This window comes from Gossypium hirsutum, chromosome D13 (genome assembly GCF_007990345.1).
Source record: "Gossypium hirsutum isolate 1008001.06 chromosome D13, Gossypium_hirsutum_v2.1, whole genome shotgun sequence".
Classification (NCBI taxonomy): domain Eukaryota; kingdom Viridiplantae; phylum Streptophyta; class Magnoliopsida; order Malvales; family Malvaceae; genus Gossypium; species Gossypium hirsutum.
In genome coordinates this window covers 45,739,019-45,759,355 of record NC_053449.1, presented here as the reverse complement: position 1 = coordinate 45,759,355, position 20,337 = coordinate 45,739,019, and the positions used below count along the sequence as shown (strand labels likewise).

Here is a 20,337-nt window from a genome sequence, read left to right as displayed (position 1 = left end):
GTGAGTATATCATGGTGTTACATCCAATTATTAACACTATTAATTCCGACCTACGAGAGGACTGATGTAACACCAGTCTTGTGAAGACACAATCTCGAAACAAGTGAGTCGTAGTCTCCTCCTCCACACTGCACACTAGACAGATAGCAGTCATCACCAGTTTCTTTGATTTCAATGTGCCTAATGTCGACATCATATACTCACGCAATAAAGCATTTTTTTGATGAATGAATAGTGTTAATAATTGAATTTAACACTGCAATAAAGCATATCATAGCGGAGTATGGGAAAGGATGCAAGACGTAGTTGTTTTTATTAAAGCTTATATCTCAGAGATTGAACAGTTAGGGGAGGTTAGCAACTTTATAAAAAGTATAAAAATATATAAAAATGTTAAATTATAAAATTTTTAAAGTTTTCCGAAATAAAATTATTTAAATTATCAAATCAAGTTTATGGCATTAAATTATCTTGTTTTCCTCTTATTTTGGTTTGAAAAAGTTTTCAAATGTATGAGTTCTAACTTGGAATTTAATCATATTGTCAATAAGATTTTAATTTGATTTGTTTAAATTTGTAAATTTAATTCAAAATAAATTATTTGCTTGATTAGACTTAAATTTCATTTCATTCGCTTTAATTTAAAAAAAATTTTAAAATCAATTAACATTATAAAATAGGACTTGTCAATTCGACTAACTTAAAAATTTTTACTCAATTCAGTTGAACACACCCCTAGCCAAACCTGTGAGCACAATTTAGTATTATATTTTTCTCAATCTTATACTTATATTTTAACATTTGATGCATGATAACGAATAATTTTATACACTACCAACCAATGAAAGAAATTAAAATACATCATTTATTTTATTTTTTAAAATAAATCACCTAAGTTCTTTTTGGATGATTTATTATAATCTAATTCATTATTTATTGATTTCCCAAGGCATCTACTTAGACGAATTCACTGATTAATCCTCCGTGCTCTGTAAACAAGAGAATATATGTTAGTAACAAGTTTTAAAGCTGCTCCACTAGAGCTATCCATTATTCTTTTTTATGAAATCTATTTCACTTGCGTATAGAATTATAGAATATAAATGATTAATTACATATTTGAAAAAAATAGAATATATATAAAAGATATTCTTTTATCATATACTATTACTAATAAAATCCATGCGTATATAATAAATTTATCAAGTTTCTTTAAAAAAAAAAGATCAAGTATTCCAATTCCGCCACACCGTTGGTCCGTTTTTCCAGTGATAGTTCTCTTGGAGAGTTTAGGGGTAATCAACTGTTCCTCAGTGTTTGCTGTTGCATGTTATCCTTTGCTATTATTTCACTGAAAAAAGGAAGAGTAAAACATATACTGTCAACCTTTGTTGTTAATATATGTATATATATAATGTTTGAAGGATACGCAGAAGCAAATTAAGCTAACCGTAGCAATTGAGTGAAGTGCGCAGCCTTAGCATAATCTCCGTTTTTTCGTGCCGTCAATATATTTAACATGACAGCGAAACGAATTTGAGTGAGGGCACTTCGCTCTATCATCAACTTTGATTCTTCATGTAGTGCTTCACATTCAATTTCCATAGCCTCCAGTTTCTCTCCAACTCGGGATTGCCCTTCTCTGATGCTATTTTGCACCTTCCTAATCTCTTCCAATTCTCCCTTCCATCTTCTACATTTCAATTCTGAATCATGTTTCCTCGCTTTTTTCTTCTACCAATACAATAATTACAAACTGTTAGAAGCTTCATCCGACATTGACGTTTTCAATCACCAGCAAACAAAATAATTCCTAAAGAACAAAACATTACATATATACGCACCTTGTGCTTAGTTTGCATATTCATACCAATCTTCCTATGCAGGATTAGATCATAACAATGTGGTTTGGGAAACATCCTACGCAAAAAATCAATGAATGAAGAGGGCAATCGATGGTAGAGTAGATGTGTTATATATACAACCATTTATGTTATACTTATTTATAGATAGGTCTGGGGTTTGAGCTTCTGTAACTTAAACGCAAGGTATTTAGTGCGACAAGAAAATGGACCTACTCGCGCGATCGCCCGCTTTTTAACTTCTATTTTACCCATTCACTAGATTATTCAAGATGGAGTTAGTCCATGCTTTTTATACTTTATATATGACTCATATTGGTCCTTTTTTAAGCATCTTATTCACACTTTTTTGTTTCTTTTTCAAAAGAAAAAGCAACGTGAATAAATAAATAAATAAGCTTAAAAAAAATTAGGTTATGGCATCTTATGGGTGAAAAAATTAATATAAAAAATAAATAAAATTTTCGTTGAATTGATAAAATTAAATATAATAAAAACTATTAGCCTTTCTACTCAACTCTTCTTTAAAAAAATAATGAAGTATGGATTACAAAAGCTGAAAAATGCTTAGAATATATAATAACACGACATAACAAGACGGGGAAATTTTGTGATAGTTGTTTAGGTAAAGCTTTTTGTTATATTTAACCCCCCAAAAACTAGTGTTTGTCATACTTCAAAATAATTAAAAGAAAAAAAAAATCCCAACTTTGGCTAAGAAAATTTTGATCTTTAGCTTTAAATTTATTTGTATCAGTAGGACATGGACAACATAAATTTTCAAAGAGAGGAAACAACTTAGCTACAAAGGAAGAATCAAACAGGACCAACTTCAAATAACATCCTATGGAAAAACAAAATAAAATCAAAACATATCAATGTTTCGGCAATCCAACCATCGGTTGAGCTAATCCTACTACAGATTCACTGGTCTAACCGATTCAATTTAAAAATTATTAAGATTTCATATAAATAAAAATATTAAAAAATAAAAATTCAGTTCAACTGTCGATTTAATTGATTTTTAGTCAATTTAATTGGCGTTATGATTCAGCCGATCCAATATAATTTTTCAATCAATTTTTAGTCTATTTAACCTAACCAATTTATCTGATTTGATTCAAACACCATTGATGTATTTAAAAAATAGTTATCATGATTCACCAACAAGCCAAAAAAATAAAAAGCTCCAATCAGATACGATAGGCTTCCAAATGAAGCCATTTTTAGCTGCGAGATTAACACCATTTTTGGTTCAATCGCACCATTGCTATCCCATTTGATAGCAAACCATCGGTGCAATCAATCTACATGTCCATCACTAGAAAACCTAATTTTCACTGCTATAGAAAGGTCTAGTGAAACTCATTGGAGATCAACTTCCACTTTTATACTTTTTCTTTTGTCTTTAGTATTGTTAGTTTTATTAATTTTATCTTTATGATGCTTTAAAAATTGTAATTTCATTTATAATATTATTTAAAAATTAAAAACCATTTAAGTAATTACTTTAAATATATTTTTATATGTTGATTGAGTAGTTTGATTGGCATCGATATTGTTATTAATATAGAAAGACATGAGTTCGAGTGTATTTTTATTCTCACTTTATTACTACAACTGCCAAATGCACATTTAACTAATTTCATACGCCACCATCGTTTTTAACCTCACTAGAAGTGAACACATTACTTTTCTAAAGGATACCTAATCAAATAGTCGCAGAATCAATTATCTCTAAAAATAAAATTTAAAAATTTTAAAACTCAATTCAATACACGGAAGGTATTGGAATTATTCTGTAAATATGTATGGTAGTTTTTGTGTATATCTCTTTTCTTTTAATTAGGAGATTAGATGCTAAAGTTTAGGAGATAATGTTTTGGTTTAATTAGGAGATTAGATGTTAAAATTTAGGAGATAATTTTTTGGTTTCTATCTTTGTATTTTACCGTTTATATATGTTCTTGATTTTGGGAGGAATAAAACATAGAGAGAAAATTCCCACAATTCTTGTGATTTTTTTCAGAAGGTAAATGAATATGAATATGAAAGATAAAGTGAACTTCGATGACAAGGTAAGAACATTCACAAAAGTTGGAGGGGTCATTGGATGGCAAACTCATGAGTCACGTTAGAATCCAGAATCTAAACCAGTGAGCTGTGCGATAATACATACAACAATTTAGCGAATTGGTCGCATCACCCCCAACTCACTTTCTCTTAAGATTTTCTATGCAAAGTCAATCCTTAGAAATTTCACTCTATAAATTGGTTTTCAGGCCATCAAGTGTTCACAGCAAACAATCTTAGTTCTCTCATAAATTGTAGTATATTGAGTTGAAAATATAATCATGGCACCTAGCCGTCGTGGAATGGGCGATGAGCGGCTGAACCAGAAGATCCAATGCTTGAAGCGAAACATGGCGAAGATAAGCATGGATCAACTACGGATAAGAGAGGAACAAATAAGTGTGAGACAAAAGTTCGCCATCATTAAACAACAGTGTCAGCAATTGAGGAAGGAGATTAATTTGATTTCCAAGCAAGCATCAATGAGCCAAATTCGTTTAGCTTTCATGTTCCAAATCATCAGAGCACGCAAAGATGGAAACTTTTCCCAAGCTGCTAAACTCACTCACTCCCTTCGATTTATTGTCTAACAGCCATTTACTATAGTATGATATGGCATATATAACATGGTATATGTTACAAATATAGCCCTACTCATCTTGTAGTTGAACCAATCTATTTATCATTAAGCTAACAAAAAGCTTTAATATAACTCAACAAAATTACTTCAATTTGTATTCAATGTTAAAGAAAATTTTATCCCAAAGTAATTTAAATGTTTGTTGCAAATGTTAATGCAATTCGATGGTAGATAATGTAGATTTTTCTCAATCCTCAATATATATATATATGTTCAAATAATAGTTTTTAATACAAATTTTAAACTATTTATAAGCCTTCAAACCCTTAAAATAAAAGATATTACGTACTTAAGCACATTTAAATCCATAATCTTTATCACCTTTTGATAGCCTAAAGCACTTACATGTTTAGGATTGCCAAGTAAAAGTAGGAATACATAATTCACATGAAATAGAATTATATTTAATATAATAAGTGATGCTTTATCAATAATCCAGATAAATCTAAAGAATATATGTTTCACCTTCCAAATCATAGTCAAAGAATTGTAGAAGCTTATAATTCTAGATTCCATGAAAACAGTGATATTAATCAGAATGCTTCAAAACCAATCTTCTTAGGAATCAATGAATATCTTAATAATGTTACACAAATTTAAATGATGAAGCACCTCTAAAAAAATTAGCTCACAAAGGTTTGATAAAAATGAACCATAAATAAAGCCACTAAAATTTCGAAAAGAGAGAAAACAACTTTAATTCTTGATATTATTTTTCATGGACTTAAAGTCAACTGCCATGGCTTGACAATATCTTCCTTGTAGCTTTCGGTGCCTAAAATGGTGCCAACTAATCTTTGACTATTAGAGCTCATCTTCAATTTCTTTTTTCTTTTTAGAGAATCTAACTCTAATCTTGAAACATATGGCTTATGGATTTTGAATTTAAGAATTATTTTGGACTCATACCGTTTCAGAGTTACATCAAATCAACATGAAAACAATTCTTTTAAATAAAAATTTTTGAAAAAAAATTATGGACCCAATTGAATGAAAATATTATATTTTTTTAAATTTAAAAAGTTAATAGAGGTACATATCAAAAGATCGGTGACACTACACCAAAACAGGTTTTTAGCGGCGTTTTTTTAGGCCTTTAGCGGCGCTTTTTAACGCCACTAAAGATGAAGAAGCGCCGGAAAAAATGCCGCTAACGAAAACGTCGCAAATGTTTGCAGCGTTTACAAATAAAAACGCCGCTAAAGAACATGTTCTTTAGCGGCGCTTAAGGAAAAACGCCGCTAAAGATCATGTTCTTTAGCGGCGTTTTTTTCTAAGCGCCGCTAAATAACATGTTCTTTAGTGGCATTTTTTACAAACGCCGCGAAAGAACATGTTCTTTAGTGGCGCTTTTATACAAAAACGCCACTATTTTGGGGATTTTTTATTAAATATTTCATTTTTTCTGCCCTCCTGTAGCAAAAATTCAAAAGCAACATTTCAAAAGCAACCAATAGCAATAAATTTATATAATATTTCAACATAAGGGAATAAAATAATATTAATATCAATAAATAAAAGTGAATTCATATTGTTTTTGTAAAAAATGTTAAATGTTAAATGTTAAAATGATAAAAATATTTATGTCATACACTATGAAGGTGGAAGTTGCGACTTAAACATCTTCATCATAATCTGAAGCTGCTGCTGAAGTTCGTCGTACTTTTTGCTCTGCTCTGCTTCTCTCGCTGCAGCCTCCGCTTCCCTCGCTGCAGCCGCTGCTTCCCTCGCTTCCGCCTCTGCTTTAAGTTGTAGCTGGAGTTCTTCATATTTCCTTTGAACCTCAATTGTAGTCGCTTGCATCTGAGCCATTTGGTCTTTTAACCTCTGAACTTCAGCTTGAGCCTGACTCCCCGAAGCCATGTATTGGTGGGAGCTGGATCCAAAATATTGGGTTGGGCTAACAAAAGATCCTTGAAATCGAACCCGACCATACCTTTCAGGACCCAAAACTTCAGTAATAATCCGGTTATCAATATCTTCAAGATGAACCGAACTATCACTAGAAGCAATTGCTTCGTACTCCGCCTTTTTATCATTTAGTTTTTCCTAATAAATATATCACATAGTTAGGAACGCAATATTATATATTGAAAAACATATGCAACATAACAATAGTCGCATTAACTGCAATGAATTAAACCATTAGAAAATAAACACTATAAATAACTAAAATAAGTCAAATTGTATTAAGTAAACGTACCATTATTTCAGCAGCTTCAGGAGTCATGGGAGATCCATCTTTCTTCCTATGTGTAATTTCAAAAAGTTGAAGGCGTCCAACTTTTTGACCGGACGACCGTTCCTACAATATAGTAGTATAAATATTATTTAATAGAAAGTTATACATATTCGACAATATTAAAAAATTTAAAAATACCTCCGCCTCAGCTACACATGCGAAACTTCTCGACCCGGCTGTGTGGGTGAATTTTTGTTTCTGCCTGCTGCTTATTCCAACTTGTTCACGATCCTACGTTATGAAATTTTTTAGTACGTAAATAGAAAATACTATAAACCAAAATAATTACAATAGTTTAGAAGGACGTCAGACCTCACCTTTATTCGAATGCCAAAATCTAACCGCATCTTCCCATTGGTACCTCAACATACCCGGCGGGGCATTTTGCAATTTCTCATCGAGGGTTGTTTTTGTCTTATAATAATTTTTCTTCAAAGTACTTTTGTTGTCTCTCCATCTTTTTCCCAATGCCTTCTTTACATAAGCATCCGAGACCTCTAAAGCAAACCTCGCCTGCAAAAAACAAAAAACACAAGTTAATAAAGTAAATATAAATGAAACTATTTCCCAAGCATTATAGATGACATTAACATTTTGTTACCTTAATATTATCGAGGGCTTGGTTTTTGTTGCTATCGGGCATTTGATGCCATCACTCGTAGTTTATAGGTAACATATTCGAATTTCGTGCTAAAATGCCCATGTATCCAGCTAAAAGTCGAGCTTCTGATCCAACAGGCTGACCAAAACTGTTTCGTCCAACTTTGACATGCTCGACTGGATCTAACTCGTACAACTCTCTAAGTAGCGTACGTCCTCGACCTCTGCGCGTCCCACCATTTTCAGCTACAAATGGTATATTATAATATAAGAATTTGAAAAATAAATCAACTATAACAGAAACACGCATGTAAATTAAATGAAAAATTACTTTGAACTTCTGTAGGATCCTCAGCTGTAATCGGAACATTTGAAGATCCAACTGCTGTCTGTTGTTCAGTACTATTAGTTTCTGTCGAGTTTGGATTATTTTGAACAATGCTTCCCCTTAGAATTTTTCTTCTAGGCATTTTATCTACAATACACATAAAATAGTTAATAACTTAATAGCTAATTACAACAATAACAGCACATATAAAACAGTTGAAACATATAATAAGACGAAGATTTAAATTATGATATTACATATAATTAAACAATCGTAAAATCTTACTACATTATTATTCGTAAATATCTTCATCGGTATCCTGACGAACCCATCCAAATTGTGCACTAGTACTAGGGATATTATCGTTTAAGTTTTGTTCTGGAAAGGGTAAAGTTACTGATCTATCTTCGATGTTATCTCTACTTCCACTGCCCATATCAAACAAGTCTCTAGGGATGTTACGGAGTACAACGTACCAACCCTCATCAGTTGGATCTTTTGAGTAAAAAACTTGTTTGACTTGAGATGAGAATACATACGGCTCATCTATCAGTTGTTGTCCTGTGTGAATCAATCGGTCAAAGTTCACCATTGTAAAACCAAATTGATCTTGCTTAATTCCACGAGCTGTATTAACATCGGCCCAATCACCACGAAATAAGACATCTTTCCATTTGCCGTAGTAATCCAACTCAATTATGTCAGTAAGTTGTCCGAAATATTCCACATTTCCCTCGACAGGATTATTGTCCCTAGCACTAGCATAACTCGTAATTGCAGAATTGACAACAATTCCACAATTTTGCGTTCTCCTCAACCTCTCGCGATATTTTGTATGAAATCTGAATCCATTGATGAGGAACGCACTATATCTTTTAACCACTCGATTTGGACCTTGGGAGAGCCATTTAACATCGTCGTTTACGTTCTTCCCGCTCCAAACCTATTGAATGGAAAGTAAACTGAGTAATTCATTTGTTATGAGAAAACATTATTATTTGTAAGCGGAAGCTCGAACTGCATACCGTTTGGCTTAACCATTCATAAAAAGATTCTGTAAACAACTTATTGATATCTCGATGTTCTGTTCTTCGGGAGCGCAAACGAGATCTCAATATTTGTTTGTACTCACTGTGTTAAAAAAATGTGATCTTTGTTAGAAGATAAACAATTATTAGTTTGATAAATATTTATCAAATTTGTAGAACTTACTTCCGTAAAGGTTCCAATAAATCGTGGTGAAACAGAACATATCGATGTGCTTGTACCCACGATAAATGATCTAATTCTGTAATTTCAACTTTTCCGATTGGTTCTCCAAAACTTTGGAACAAATAAGTATCGGCTAAGTTATGGTCCGTGAGTCCAGCATTCCTATTTGGTCTGTTTAACCTTATTTCAACATCTTCCAAATATCTTGAGCAGAAGGTCATACATTCTTCTGCCAAGTAGCCTTCAGCAATCGATCCTTCTGGATATCGCTTGTTGCGGCAGTAAGACTTTAATTTGGATAGAAACCTAAACATAATATACAACATTTCTTAATTATTGAAACTAAAGGCATAAAGGTGAATGAAGGAAAACTTTAAAAATTTTAATTAACACCTTTCTATGGGATACATCCATCGATAGAAAACGGGTCCGCCAAGAATTACTTCGTGCGGGAGATGGATTATCAAGTGAACCATAATGGTGAAGAAGGAAGGTGGGAAGATTTTCTCCATGTTGCATAAAGTTAAAGCGGCTCGATCCTGTACCTTCTGAAGTTCTTGAACGTCCAAAACTTTGCCACAAATGGCTTTCATTATGTTGGATAGTTCAATTATACAAGACGTCACCTTCTTGGACATACAACATCGTAGAGCCACTGGCAGTAAATCTTGCATCAAGATGTGATAGTCATGTGATTTTAGCGAATATAATCTTCTATCTTTAACACTAACACATCGAGATATATTTGATGCATACGCATCTGGAACCTTTATATCCTTCAACACCGTGCAGAACAATTCTTTTTCCGTCTTTGACAATGAAAAAATAGAAGGCGGCAACCGATATTTCCCATTCGGAAGTGGATTGGGATGAAGATCAGGTCGGATTCCCATTTGGACTAAATCAAGTCGACTCTGAAGATTGTCTTTTGATTTTCCGTCGACATTCAAAACTGTACCCACAATGTTCTCGCAGACATTTTTCTCAATGTGCATAACATCAAGATTGTGTCGTAGAAGGTGATGCTCCCAATAAAGTAACTGAAAAAAATACTTCTTTTTTTCCACAACTTCGCCTCATTAGGATCGTCCTCTTCATTAGAGTCATCATCAACTTCATCATTGGATCTTCTATTTCTTTGCGTGTTTGGCGGTTGGTTCATCTTCCCATAAATAAAATTCATATCTTCCAACATGAACGATATTTCAGAGCCACTGGTCTGCGAAGGAGCTTCTCTGAACTCTTCAGTACCATCAAATACAGAACGCTGAAATCTAAATCTATGATTTTCCGGTAACCACCGACGATGCCCCATGTAAGAGAACTTCTTCCCATTGTATAACCATTGCGAACATGTTTGTGCAGCACAACAAGGACACGCATAACGACCCTTGGTACTCCAACCGGATAAATTGGCATAAGCGGGAAAGTCATTAATGGTCCACATTAAAGCTGCACGTAAATTAAAGTTCTCCTTTCTCAGCACATCGTATGTCTCGACACCAACCCACAATTGTTTTAACTCTTCAATAAGTGGCTGCAAATAAATGTCAATATCATTCCCGGGCCCTTTCTCTCCAGGGATAATCATAGATAAGATTAGGGAAGATTGCTTCATGCAAATCCACGGAGGCAGATTGTAAGGAACAAGCACTACTGGCCAAGTACTGTAGGCAGTGCTCATGATCTTGAAAGGATTAAATCCATCAGATGCTAGCCCAAGCCTCACACTCCTAGGATCGCTTGCGAAGCTTGTAAATTTATTGTCAAATGATTTCCAAGCTAAAGAATCTGCCAGATGCCTTAGTAATCCATCAACGGTTCGTCCATCATGGTGCCATGTCATTGACTCCGCTGTCTTCGACGACATAAAAAGCCTTTGAAGCCTTGGTATCAACGGAAAATACCGTAAAATCTTGGCTGGCTTCTTCCATGACTGTGCATCATTTTCATCGTCGTTCCCATCTTCTGTGTTTCTACTTGTCCAACGAGAGTGGCCGCATACATGACAGCACTGTTGGTTTCTCCGATCGCCCCAATACAACATGCAGTCATTTGGGCAACTATGGATTTTGTTATACCCAAGGCCTAAATCTTTTATCATCTTCTTCATATCTTTGCAGGACCGAGGGATTTTTGCAAACGGGAACATTTCTCTCAAAAACTCTAACAGCATTGTCAACGAGTTTCCCGTCCACCCTCCCAAACACTTTAATGACGTACAGTTCTTTGAAAATTTTGATCCCTCATACAGTTCTTCGTTAATGTCATTAAGTAGCGCGTAGAACTTCGCCGCTTCTCCATTCGGCTCTTCATGACGTACACTACTTCCCGGTTCGGTAAAAGTATTTCCACCAATATTACAATCATCAGAGGCCATAAAGTCCGCTGGGAATGATTCGACACCATGATTGTGCATATTAAATGCATCCCGCAACATACCTTCCATGTCATCCCCTCTACCAGACTGATGGTAAGCAGTATCAGGATAAGTTACATCCATCCTTGAAGAGGAAGTACTAAGCGGGCATTCTCCATGAAATAACCATTGTTTATAACCCCGAACAAACCCATCAACAATTAGATGCTCGTATACAACTTCACGATAATGCCAGTTTATGTTGACACACTTCTTACACGGGCAAAGAATCATGTTCTCTTGGCTTGCATATTGAAATGCAAAATTTAGAAAAGTTTGTACTCCATTTCGATAACCGTCGCTTACCCTTAACAAATTCATCCAAGACCGGTCCATTTCTTAGATCTTGAAGTCTGATTTTCACCAGAAATTGCAATGGTAAGTTATGTAAGTTATGTAAGTTAAATGTATTATGTAAGTTAAATGTAAGTTGTAAGTTATTATGTATTATGTAAGTTGTAAGTTAAATGTATTGTGTAAGTTGTAAGTTAAATGTATTATGTAAGTTGTAAGTTATTATGTATTATGTAAGTTGTAAGTTATTATGTATTATGTAAGTTGTAAGTTATTATGTATTGTGTAAGTTGTAAGTTAAATGTATTATGTAAGTTAAATGTATTATGTAAGTTGTAAGTTAAATGTATTATGTAAGTTAAATGTATTATGTAAGTTGTAAGTTAAATGTATTATGTAAGTTGTAAGTTGTAAGTTATTATGTATTATGTAAGTAATGTAAGTTAAATGTATTATGTAAGTTGTAAGTTATTATGTATTATTTAATAAAATAATATATAATTTAATAACATTACTAATATAATTATTAATAATATTTAATAAAATAACATTTTATTTTAATAGTCAATTTTAATATTCCACATATTTTTTTATAATTATTAATAATATTTAATAAAATAACATTTTATTTTAATAGTCAATTTTAATATTCCACATATTTTTTATATTTTATTTTATCTTTTATGATAACATGATAACAAAAATTAATTATAAGGTATACTCTTTAATAAATGGTTTATTTATAGCAATCTTTTGGTTACGTAAGATATGTATGATGTAAGTATAGCACTTTTATGCATCTTATTTATAATTATTTAAGTAATAAATTTAAACAAATTTTAGTAAGTAATGTATTTTAGTAAGTAATGTATTTAAGTAATTAATAAATTTAAACAAATTTTAGTAAGTAATGTATTTTAGTAATAAATTTAAACAAATTTTAGTAAGTAATGTATTTTAGTAAGTAATGTATTTAAGTAATTAATAAATTTATACAAATTTTAGTAAGTAATGTATTTTAGTAATAAATTTAAACAAATTTTAGTAAGTAATGTATTTTAGAAATAAATTTAAACAAATTTATGTAAGTAATGTATTTTAGTAATAAATTTAAATTTTAGTAAGTAATTTATTTTAGTAAGTAATGTATTTTAGTAATAAATTTAACATTCAATCGCATAAATGAGAACTAACGTCGATAATTTATTAATTGACAAGATCCTTGAAAATCGATAATTTGTTCACTTTAAAACGAATCCACTATTTGCCCATAATTTATTCACTTACTCAAATATATAAACTGATTTAAGAATTTTAATCATTTGCGTAATTATTTTTGTTTGGGTAAAAAATACGTACAAGAATTACAATCATAGTTTATACCTTGCAGTTATGGAAAAATTTGGCAAAGTAACATGCAAATTGAGCCAGCAACATATAAATAAAAAATGATAAATAAACCAATACCCACAGCGTAAAAAAAATTCTTAATTAAAACTCCCTTTTAAAACTCAAAATAATAATTAAAGTAACAAAATCCAAAATTTAAACATTTGGAGCTGTTTTTTTAAGAAAACCGAGGTGGGAAACATAGGAATAAATACCTCAATTTCCTGGACTTCGAAGCAAACTACTGCAAAAAATAAAAATAAAAAGGAAAACATAAGTAAGTTAGTTCCAAATAAACAGGAAAGAATTAGTATAAAACTTAAATATAACAAAATCCAAAATCCATCATGTACAACGCTATTAAACTTTAAGTTATTTTATGAGTTTTCTTCCAAAAAAAATCTAAACAAAATAATCACAATATGTCATGCGTTGATAAATTATAATGTAGAATTAAACCAATCATGATTGGACATATGTCATGCGGTGATAAAAATAATTAATGTTATCTTCAATACTCAATTTTGAATCATATATGAAGTTTTAAAATTAACTATAAAGATTCATAAAACAATTATATGGGGCGGGTGACAGTTTATGAACAATCTTTCAAGTGAGATTATTCAGCCGTCCATCAATGAACTTAGTCACTCCCTTTATCCAACTTTTAACCAAAGGAACATGTACATGTTAAACTTCTTTAATTGTAGGCTTCTTTTAGTTATAATCGACATCAGATTCAGTCGTTTTGAGGCTCTTCCAAGTTGGTTCATTCCTAGGCTTTTAACAAAATCTAACTTTTTGAAACCCCATATTGTACATGATTCATCATTTTCTTCATCCCTTGCCAACATTGTTTCCAAAAGAAAACAAACCAGAAAAAGCAAAATCTGCTAAAGAACAGAACAATATCAGGTTGTTTAATGTATTAAAGGCAAACTAGATTCCCCAATTTGGTAAGAAAGGCATATATTCTCGATAACACAATAACCAAGACTACATATATACTGACATATAAAACAGTTTTGCTTATTGTCCTAGTTGCCACATATGTTTAAAAGGAACCCAGATTAAACTCTAGAATCCACAGCCATAAAGATGATAATACATTAGTTACCCATTAGTTACCCATAGTTTGAGATATTCAAATTTAGTTACCCATTAGTTACCCAAATACTACCATTAGTTACCCTTTTATGCTTCTCCAAAAATCGCTGTAATGGAGAAACAGCAGGCTAAGATGAATACTTTTGAAGAATGCCAAATCTTCCTTATTAAAGGAGATGGAAAGAAAGTGACCCACAACTTGCCAAGCTTAGCTTAAACTTTGCTTATTGAAGAACACCCACAATCCATCATGTACAACGCTAATAAACTTTAAGTTATTTTATGAGTTTTCTTCCAAAAAAAAAATCTAAACAAAATAATCACAATAAATAATTATATATTCAACATGAGTTGTGCAAAACATAACTCAAACCAACTAAAGGAGCATTTGTCATTGGCGAAAGCACTTTTTTTATAGCTTCAACAAATCATATCCGACTTTCCCAAAATCGGAAGGTCTGTCCCTGTCTTCAATCTTAACAATTTCATTTTCATGGCCACGCCATTGATGCTCCTAGTTTTATTATTGGCTGTGTTTTGTATTCGGGCAACCCCTAAATAGACAAAATTTTACCCCGAACAAACCCTTCTATTTAAATTGCTAAATAAATAATTCACAAGTTCCCCAAATTCCCAAACAAGAATGGTGTTTTAACCTAAACCGCAAACCCTAAAATTTAATTTTTTTTTCTAAGCCCCAAATTCAAAAAACACAATGCACCCAAAACCCCAAATCAAGACGATGTTCTTCAGAAGGATTAAACGCATACCTTTTAACCAGATATTCTGCAACTACTGTCAAGAATGGCGCAATCGTTGCTTCCTCTTTGATGATTTCTGATTTCTCCTCCCCTTTCTTCCTTAGAATATTTTCTTAGGTTTTTTCCCCTTCCCAATTAGCGTTTTCACTTGCAGAATATTTTCTTTCTGTCTTTGTCGACGAGTGAGTAAAAATGCTAAGTTAAAAGCCATCTGCAGAAACGGCATCGTTGAGAAAAAATTTTAAAACACCTTTGCGGCGTTTATAGACCAAACGCCACAAAAAATTAAACCTTTTAACAGAAACGGCGCCGTTTTCTTAGTCTGAAATTGCATTTTTTGTGGCGTTTAATAAAAACCGCCACGTATACTTAAGCCAAACGTTGACGTTTTCAATAAATTATTCTAAAATTTTTCCAAGTTAAAAATCTGTTCCGGAAACGGCGTCGTTTAGCGATTATATTAACACCGTTTTGTGGCATTTTTGGTAAAAACGCCACTAAATATTACAGCTGTGAACAGAAACGACACCGTTTTCGTGGTCTGGAATTGCATTTTTTGTGGCGTTTTTAGAAAAACGCCACTAAATATTACAGCTGTGAACAGAAACGACACCGTTTTCGTGGTCTGGAATTGCATTATTTGTGGCATTTTCCTAAAAACGCCACTAAAAGTTTAACTATTCATTCGAAAACGGCGCCGTTTTGAATTTTTTTATTTTTTTATTTCATTTCTTATGTATTTGGTCCTATATATATATATATTTCCAAAATAAATAATTATACCTAAATATATAACCATCCATATAATATATATCAATATATTTTTTAACTTATTTATGAATTCTATTTAAAATAATTTTTAAATATATCAATTGGTACTTTAGATTGATTTTTTAAAATATTATTTAAATAAATTAATCTAAACTAACCTAAAATCCTTATTTGACCCCTAAACCCTAAATCTTTAACCCCTAGATTGCAACTTGTAACCCCTAAACCCCTAGCTAACTCTTACATCCCAAACCCTAAATTTGTACCCCCTAATCCTTAAAATAGCACGACCATCCAAAATAATCCCTAAATCTTTAATAAATATCATAAAATAGTTATAATTGATTAAACAATAATTAATACTAAAAACTTTTTGTATAAAGTTTGCTGACCTGGCATGAACTGTTTGTGTTTTTAGCTTGGAAAAATTTGAAAGGCCATAACTTTTGGCTCGGTTGTCCGATTGAGGCGAATTTTTTTTATTTCCAAAGGCGGTTTACCGAAGTTTTCGTCGAAAAAGATCCTCTTTTGCCCCTCAATTTTGATTTTTTCGGTTTAAAATTGAATTTTGGAACATTCAAATCGTTATTTTCCTCATTTATTTGAAGTAAACACCGGATATTTTTTTACACAATTGTCTTATATCATACTGTTATAGGTATAACTCAGCTCATTCCACTTTTGAGAAGTTCCCTAACATTTTCCATTTTATTCAATTTAGTCCCTAAAACATAAATAGTCATATTTTCAAATCTAAGCTTCGTTTTTCAATTCAATTTCAATTTCATCATTCTTTCAATTCAAATTCACAAAATTATTTAAGTATATATTTAAGTGTTATTCATGAATTATTTGAGCATTACTATTCAAATTAGTATTTTAAATAATAATATACCGAAACCAAATCATATACCGAACCGAAAAATCCTAAACAAATTTATTATTACGACCTCTTTTACAATTATATATATAAGAACATATTTAAAATATAATTTGTCAATACTAATTAATCTAAACCCTAGCTAAACCTTAAATCCTTAATCAACTCCTAATAACCCCTAAGTGCTAACCCCAACCCTAACCCCTAAACATTATATCTCAGCCCTTACACCATATCCCTAAATCCAATATTATATATATACTCTTGATCAATTATAATAATAACCTTAAAATAGTAACCCCTAAACCGACTTAAAATCTTAAATTAATAATATCATATATATACCCCTAAAACTTAAAACCCTATATTAACTATAGTGATACGCTTAATTAAATATTTTAAATTTAAATTAATACTTACTATCTCTTTTAATTACGATAATAATTTCAAATTTTTAATATATAAATTAAAACTTTAAATAATACTTTAAAATTTAAATTATTTTAAATAATACTATTTTAATTTTTCCATGTGTTTTATTTCAAATTATTTATACCTGTTATTTTTTATTGAAGATTTTAAATATTCTATTAGAAATATGTTTAATTTGATTCAAATAATATAAATAATAGTTCAATTAAGATAATTTTTTTTTGCGGTGCATAAACAAAAACGCCGTTAAAACACCTAGATTAGCGGCGCTTTACAAAAAATGCCACTAATGCCCCCCAAAGGACACAAAACGGCACCGTCTGGGAGTATTATTTGCGGCATTTTTTATAAGCGCTGCTAATGTTCACTCTTTAGCGGCGCTTTACAATAAACGCCACTAAGTCCCCTCCAAAGGCCACAAACGGCACCGTCTGGGTGTATTATTTGCGGCGTTATTTATAAACGCCACTAATGCTCACTCTTTAGCGGCGCTTTACAATAAACGCCACTAAGTCCCCCCAAAGGCCACAAAACAGCACCGTCTGGGTGTATTATTTGCGGCGTTATCTATAAACGCCACTAATGCTCACTCTTTAGCGGCGCTTTGCAATAAACGCCACTAAGTCCTCCCCAAAGGCCACAAAACGGCACCGTCTGGGTGTATTATTTGCGGCGTTATTTATAAACGCCGCTAATGCTCACTCTTTAGCGGCGCTTTACAATAAACGCCACTAAGTCCCCCAAAGGCCACAAAACGGCACCGTCTGGGTGTATTATTTGCGGCGTTATCTATAAACGCCACTAATGCTCACTCTTTAGCGGCGCTTTACAATAAACGCCACTAAGTCCCCCCAAAGGCCACAAAACGGCACCGTCTGGGTGTATTATTTGCGGCGTTATCTATAAACGCCACTAATGCTCACTCTTTAGCGGTGCTTTACAATAAACGCCACTAAGTCCCCCCCAAAGGCCACAAAACGGCACCGTCTGGGTGTATTATTTGCGGCGTTATTTATAAACGCCACTAATGCTCACTCTTTAGCGGCGCTTTACAATAAACGCCACTAAGTCCCCCCCAAAGGCCACAAAACGGCACCGTCTGGGTGTATTATTTGCGGCGTTATCTATAAACGCCACTAATGCTCACTCTTTAGCGGCGCTTTTCCTTAAACGCCACTAATGCTCACTCTTTAGCGGCGCTTTTAATTAAACGCCGCTAATGCTCACTCTTTAGCGGCGCTTTTGCTCCAAACGCCGCTAAAAGTACCGCTAAAAGCTTGTTTTGGTGTAGTGTGAGATGAAGTTTATTCTCTTAATTTTATACGTCAATGATATTTTACTTGCCACAAATGATTTAGGTATATTATATGAATTACAAATTTTTTCTCATAACTTTGCAATGAAAGATATGGGGAAGTTTTCCATGTGATAAGAATTGAAATATTCTATGATTTATCGCAAGAATTATTAGGATTATCTAAAATAAAACTATATAAAAAAAGTTTGAGAGATTTAATTAGCATAATTATTCAATAGAAATTATTCCTATGCAAAAGGGGATACGTATAGTCTTAAAAAAATACCTGAAGAACAATGTGAAACGAAAAGGAACGAAATCAATTTCTTAAAGTTGTGTTATAGGCAGATTGATGTATGTTACGACACATACATGATCCATTATTAGCATTGCAATTAGGATGCTTAAAAGATATTAAAGTAATCCTAGAAAGTGAAAAATTACATGCTCATAATATAAGAGATTCAATTAGTTGGAAGTGAATGAATAGTTAATTTATATTTTGTCGAATGTCTTAATAATAGAAAATTCACTTTTAGATATTTATTTCTGCTAGTTGAATCAGCTATATCATGAAAAAGTATTAAACAATCATTTATTACATCATCTACGACGAAAACAAAGTTTGTAACATATTTTGAGGCTACAATTCATGTATTATTGCTGAAAATTTTTATTTTAAGACATGGGATTATCAACACAATTATTAGTCTACTAAAATTTTATATGATAATTTTGCAATAGCATTTTTCTCCAAAAACAACAAAATTTTCTAAAGGTGAAATTTTTAAAAAATGATGTAAAGCATAAAAGAATGAAACCAATCTTTTATGATTCTGTTATGGTCAGTTTGATGTATGTTCAAACCTGCACAAGATCTAATATTAGCTTTGCAGTTAGGATGCTTGACAGATATTAAAGTAATCCTGAAATTAATCACAAGATGATTACAAAAAGAAAAATTACAATACTTACAATGAACAAAAAACTTACATGCTCATGTATAAAAGATCTAATCAGTTGGAAGTGATTAGATGTTCGAATCTAGAATTTGCTAGACGTCTTAGCATTAAAAAATCCACTTTTGACTATTTATTTTTACTTGTTATAGGAGCTATATTATAGAAAAGTGCTAAACAATAGGTTATTGTGTCATTTATAATGGAAATAAAGTTTGTGGTATGTTTAGATGTCACTATAAGTGCATTATGGCTGTAGGAATTTGTTTCAGGATTTGGGATAGTCGACATCATTATCAAGCCACTAAAATTTTATTGTGTTAATATCACAACAGTATTTTTATCCAAGAATGCAAAATATTTTAAAGATGCATAAACATATGGAATTAAAACATTTTATTGTTAAAGAGGAAGTTTTAAAACGAGTGTTTATAGAACATAATAGAACCAGTCTTATGATTGTAGATCCATTAACTAAAGGCTTACAACCAAATATTTTTAAAGAACAATTACATCAAATAAGGCTTGATTATATTCATGGATGATATTTTGTGATAATATGAAAATTTAAACTCAATCATTGTGTTTTTTATATAAACTTAACATATTTTTTTTGTTTATTATGTTTGTCATACAATTTATTTAAAATTATTTAAAATAGGAAAAGGTTATAGTATATTGTTGAGACCATGATATAATATGTATGTTACTCATGGACATATTATAATAAGGCTTTATAAAAGTGGTACATATTTATTTTGTTATGCTTACTCAATATTTTTACTATTAAATTTTATATTTTATCACATTGGGACAAGTGAGAGTGTAAGGTTTTGGCTTACATTATGGATCAAAGTAAGATTAAAATTAAGTGGTTCAATTTAAAGTGATTGATAGCTTAATTTGATGAATTAAATTAGTTACTTAATAACAAATAAATCATATATATATTCATTCAGTTACTTGATGAATATACCGAATTAAAAGTTTATCATATATAAATATATTCTCCTTTTATCTATTACGATTATATCTCACAGGCTGCAGATCAAAACTTGTAACCATTGCATA

At 31.7% G+C, this 20,337-nt stretch overlaps 1 protein-coding gene across 3 annotated transcripts; it reads right to left on the bottom strand.

Moving 5' to 3' along the window:
• Nucleotides 1-828: 828 nt before the first annotated feature.
• Nucleotides 829-2,038, bottom strand: LOC107919731 (uncharacterized). 3 transcript variants are annotated; one of them, XM_041108939.1, is made up of 4 exons: nt 1,845-2,035; nt 1,451-1,734; nt 1,251-1,351; nt 829-989 (listed from the first exon to the last, which is right to left on the bottom strand). In XM_041108939.1, the coding sequence occupies exons 1-3, from the start codon at nt 1,986-1,988 to the stop codon at nt 1,300-1,302; spliced, it is 480 nt and encodes a 159-aa protein (XP_040964873.1). In that variant the 5' UTR covers nt 1,989-2,035; the 3' UTR covers nt 829-989; nt 1,251-1,299. The 3 variants fall into 3 exon arrangements, with proteins under 3 accessions (XP_040964873.1, XP_016704606.1, XP_016704605.1); XM_016849117.2 differs by lacking the exon at nt 829-989 and having other exon boundaries at nt 1,042-1,351; nt 1,451-1,731; nt 1,845-2,038; XM_016849116.2 differs by lacking the exon at nt 829-989 and having other exon boundaries at nt 1,043-1,351; nt 1,845-2,033.
• Nucleotides 2,039-20,337: the final 18,299 nt, after the last annotated feature.

What these genes read in the sequence shown, in the direction of transcription:
- LOC107919731 (XM_041108939.1), bottom strand. Translation starts at nt 1,988, where the DNA reads ATGGTTGTATATATAACACATCTACTCTACCATCGATTGCCCTCTTCA. An exon ending in ATATGCAAACTAAGCACAAG is followed by an intron (nt 1,735 to 1,844) that starts GTGCGTATATAT and finishes TTGTATTGGTAG; the next exon opens with AAGAAAAAAGCGAGGAAACA. An exon ending in CACTTCACTCAATTGCTACG is followed by an intron (nt 1,352 to 1,450) that starts GTTAGCTTAATT and finishes TCCTTTTTTCAG; the next exon opens with TGAAATAATAGCAAAGGATA.